Below are 5,044 nucleotides of genomic sequence, written 5' to 3'. Positions count from 1 at the left end.
GGGGAGGATTCTTCCTCTGAAGATCTCCCTCTGTCCGCTCGCCCCACGAGTTTTCTCCCACATCATAGAGTGAAGATAACTAACATCAACAGAAGTGAACCAAACACAGTAATCTTAACCAAACTAATCAGTAGAAAGTTAAGTAACGATGTCTGGAGGAACGCAAACATAACTAAAACAGTTAAAGGATTAGTAAACAAAAATTGAAATACAAAACTGATCAGAGCTTATAGAAGGTAAACGGAACTAAATTGGACTGAGTAACCTAAAGATAAACTATACAAATGAAACTGGAAGAAAAAAGGAACATATACAATAACTATGCTAAGGTAAACTAGATGACACGGTTGGAAATCAAAACATGCGCGATGCAAAAATTAACAAAGTCGCCTCCATCTGAACTGGTTATATTTTCCCCTAACCCACTAGGATCCAACTCAGTACAGGTTAAACTCAACCCCCGGGGCAGTGCCACTGACTGTAGTGTCTTTAGGCCATTCCCAAAGGGGGGACATTTCTCGTTCAATCATAGTAGAATTTTAAATAGGCTGATTCGTCATGTCACGCTCATAACTGTACCTGATCTACAACAGGGAACTGCTGCTTTTTCTTTCCTAATCCTTACTGTTGTCATTTTCCTCTACTTCTTTTGTATGTTTGTCACTCTCTTGTGAACTGTTATTTCCGGGGTGCCTTGATAGTCGAAGCAGACTTCGTGCTGTTGAAGCTAGAGAGGTGAGCAGAGTAAATCTGATTCCCTGTAAAGACTTCTCTGTTGACACCCACCCCTTGGCGCTCATAATATGACCTTATGCAGTTGCCAGCGCCGTAAAACACTCTACAAAAACTAAAAACAGGTTTACTCTGTCCACTAAAATCGTCTGTTCCTAGTCTGCGTCTGTTGTCTAATGTCGTACCAGAAATATTTTTTACTACTCGATTTCTAAAGGTTTCTGCCTGTCCCAAATACCTAATGCTATTTGGGGCATCGTGATGAAATCAGGTGCTCGTCAAAACAATGAAATCGTACAAACCGACACTTATTTTCTACCCGGTGGACCATTTTTATTGAGTTGACTGATTAATTTCTGCTTTGTTTTGACTTAACACATTGTCGAGAACGAGGAAGAAGAAGAAGACTTAACACTTTTCTGTGTGTCTTTTACTAAAACCCCCCCCCCCCCAAAACGGTGATCAAAGATGCTTTAAAAAATGTAAATTTGCAGTTTTCAATGACTCTCAGGCTTTGGAATTCACCAAACTTTGGCTGCCATTATTTCACTAATTTTACTTCTGGCACTAGGCAACCTTCATCTTCTTCAATCGCAAATATCTCGACTTCTATCCATTTAAGATAAATTGGCATTTTTGTGACTTAAAGCAAGACAAATGAGCAAGCTTTAAGATGACCCCAATAAATCGTTTTGCCCAAAAATTGACGAGCGCCAGAGTCCACCGCGTCGTGACACATAATATCACCTACGACATATTGTTGACCCTTGAGTCCGATCAGGGTTGACTGCTTTAGTTGTTGTTGTTGTTGTTGTTGTTGTTGTTGTTGTTGTTGTTGTTGTTGTTGCTGTTTTTGACCTCTGACCTTGTCCTTCTGGTAAAGTAAAGTTGTTCCCGCATCCAATCCGGACATTGGGGATTGCCTTGTTAGTGAGACAACTTCCTGGGCCTTCGGTATATTGTGGTAGGGTGGCCAGTTCCTTTCCACGCCGCCTTTACTTTCCCAACTCGAAGTCAGGTACCCATTACTGCTGGGTGGGCAGGAGGGGTCGAAAAATATCCGTGTCCGAACCGACCCTCGGCGAACCCGGACTTTCCGCTTCGGAGACGAGCGCACTAACCGTTCGGCCAGCGCACCGTCCTTCTGGTACTAGAGCACAATAATATTATTAAGTCATATCCTACCATTTTTCCTCCAGGTCAGATGGAGTTGAGCTCTCTGTCTCCAACGTAGCGTCACCGGAAAGTATCGATTTTAGGGGCAGTAGGAGGTTTGGTGGCAAGGACATATCGGAGCTGTCATCATCCTTTGGAAGCAGGCGTTGCTTCCAGTGGAATTGAGGAGTTGGTGGCGACTCGGTTGAAACCGCTAACATGTCCCTCACATCAAAGTGAAGCTTTTCCCAGTCATCCGAGTCCCATCCCGAGGTCCTCCCTACGAGTCCGAGAAGGGCGAGGAGAAGAACCAGCAGAGGGGACGAGACAGACGAGAGCCTCATGGTGTTTCCTTGTCTCGGGGCTAGGAGGAAAAAAATGATGATGATAACAATGCTAATAATAATAATGATAATAATAATAAAGATAATAAAAATCATCATCATCATCACCATCATCATCATCATCATCATAGTAGTAATAATAATAATAATAATAATAATAATAATAATAATAATGATGATGAGGATGATGATGATGATGATGATAGTAATAATAATAATGATAATAATAATAATAATAATAATAATAATAATGATAATAATAATGATAATGATAATAATAATGATGATGATGATGATGATGATGATGATGATGATGATGATGATGATGATGATGATGATGATGATGATGATGATGATAATAATAATAACCACACCCTAACAATATGCAACAATGCGACTTTCTTATTTCAGAAGTCTAGATGATGACTTCGTAATCACATTGTGACCGTATTGCCCTCAACAAGACCGACGTCAAAAGATGAGGTGGCTGGCAGCTGGACGACTTTCGACTTGGGAAACTAATATACTCTGTGCACACCTTTTCGACTTGAAAAAGTTATTATATTCCTCTGTGCACACCCTTTCGACTTGGGCAAGAATTATATTCTTCTGTGCACACCCTTTCGACTTAGACAAGTATTATTCTTCTGTGCACACCCTTTCGACTTGGGAAAGTAATAATATATTATTCTGTGCACACCCTTTCGACTTGGGAAAGTAATAATATATTATTCTGTGCACACCCTTTCGACTTGGGCAAGTAATGTATTCTTCTGTGCATACCCTTTCGACTTGGGCAAGTAATATATTCTTCTGTGCTTACCCTTTCGACTTGGGCAAGTAATATATTCTTCTAAGCACACCCTTTCGACTTGGGCAAGTAATATGTTATTCTGTGCACACCCTTTCGACTTGGGCAAGTAATATATTCTTCTGTGCACACCCTTTCGACTTGGGAAAGTAATAATATATTATTCTGTGCACACCCTTTCGACTTGGGAAAGTAATAATATGTTATTCTGTGCACACCGTTTCGACTTGGGCAAATAATATATTATTCCGTGCACACCCTTCCCTTCGACGTGAGCAGGTAGGGCCTACTTACATGTTGTGTTGTCTCGTTGTTCCAGGGCGATATACAGTGACTCAAAGTCCCCAGTCTCTCTTTTATACACACAGGCACAACACATGGTGAAACGATGCTAATTAGAATTAAACATTGTTTTTTCACAGAACACTCATTGATAACATTAAAATGTCTGTATTGTCTTATTTACAGCTTAGGAGAAAGTAGTTTTTCTATAATGGACGACACCTTAATCTATTAATCTAATTTCCTCAGCTCAAGATTTTATGAGCCCAATCCATAAATATTACAGAGACGTGTACGAAGAAAATAGCCTGGAACATAAAAGGTACAGGTATAATTCTTTTGTCACCCCCCCACCCTCCCCCGCCTTCCTCTCTTTCACAGCCCTCGCCTTTCTGTTGTCTCGGTCTCTCTCTCTCTCCCTCTCTCTCTCTCTATCTCTCTCTCTCTCTCTCTCTCTCTCTCTCTCTCTCTTTCTCTCTCTCTTTCTATCTATCTATCTATCTACCTATCTGTCTATCCTGAGGGTAAATATAATGTATGAATGGGAGAAAAATGTAGGCAAGAGGACATGACCACTATAATAACAAGGAGAAGAGGGAGATAGATTGGGCATGTTCTGAGAAGAGAACCAGACTCTGTTGTAAAGATTGCACTCCACTGGACACCCGAAGGACATCGCAAGAGGGTCAGACCCAAAGTGACCTGGAGACGCACAGTAGAGTCTGAAATGAAGTCCTGGAACCATTCGTGGGGTACGTTGACCAAGATAGCCCAAAACAGACAGAGCTGGAGATCCTTTGTTGCTGCCCTAAACGCCAGATGGCGTAATGGGTGGTAAGTAAGTAAATATATATATAAGATATATATATATATAACCTCATGCCGACTTTAACTCTTTATTTTCCCGACTCATTCAATTGAAAGACAAAGAAGAAAAAAAAGCGAAGTTAAAATTACCTTCGTAACGACTGTTTCTAGAAGGATTTATGGATCCTGTAAGATCTAGTGGACAGTCCCAATACTTACAAAGAAATATCTTCAGTATTGGCAAGGCTATTTTCTCACAGATTAAAGGGAAGATCTAATTTAAACGCGAACATGGATATTGTCATGCAAGGCAATAAACGCGAAATATATTAATGATTTTGAGATAAGTAAACCCCAGAATCATGTAAACAAGGGGCGTCGGTGGCCTAGTGGTTAGGATACCGGACTCGTAATCGTGAGGTTGCGTGTTCAGGGGTTCGAGCTGCGGGCCCGACGTTATGTCCTTGGGAAAGGCACTTTACAAGAATTTTCCTCACTTCACCCAGGTGAGAATGGGTACCCGGCCATAGACAGTGAAAGATCTTGTCAGTATGTTAGTGTTTTAGCTCATATAAATGGCTTCTTGCACTGTATGCTTCCTAGGAAGTTGAGGTTGTTTCAGAATGCTCTCGGGTCTGCTGGGGTAATAGTATAGATTGTGAAGCGCATAGAGCTTGCTGTTGAGCGGGGATTTGCGCTATACAAATGCTATCTTTTATTACTACTTCACATTTTATCATTTTGTCATCAACCTCTGAAGCTTTATGGTTCCCCTATTGAACACTAATTGACAGTGAAGAATTATTGAAGAATTATTGAAGAATTATTGAAGAATTATTGAAGAATTATTGAAGAATTATTGTCAAAAAAAGGTAATCACGTGTTTTCACCTGTTCTCCCCCCCCCCCCCCCA

General features: G+C 40.7%; 1 protein-coding gene across 1 annotated transcript in view; it reads right to left on the bottom strand.

The window, feature by feature from the left end:
* Window positions 1–5,044, bottom strand: part of LOC101862148 — a 10,914-nt gene that overhangs the window by 1,736 nt on the left and 4,134 nt on the right. Inside the window, exon 2 of the mRNA XM_005110160.3 lies at window positions 1,918–2,251. Within this exon, the coding sequence (XP_005110217.1) occupies window positions 1,918–2,251 (334 nt within the window). The remainder of the gene's footprint in view (window positions 1–1,917; window positions 2,252–5,044) is intronic.

The sequence above is a fragment of the Aplysia californica genome, unplaced genomic scaffold, assembly GCF_000002075.1.
Source record: "Aplysia californica isolate F4 #8 unplaced genomic scaffold, AplCal3.0 scaffold00859, whole genome shotgun sequence".
Classification (NCBI taxonomy): Eukaryota; Metazoa; Mollusca; class Gastropoda; order Aplysiida; family Aplysiidae; genus Aplysia; species Aplysia californica.
Note: the sequence above shows the minus strand (reverse complement) of the source record. Positions and strands in the feature narration are given on the sequence as shown.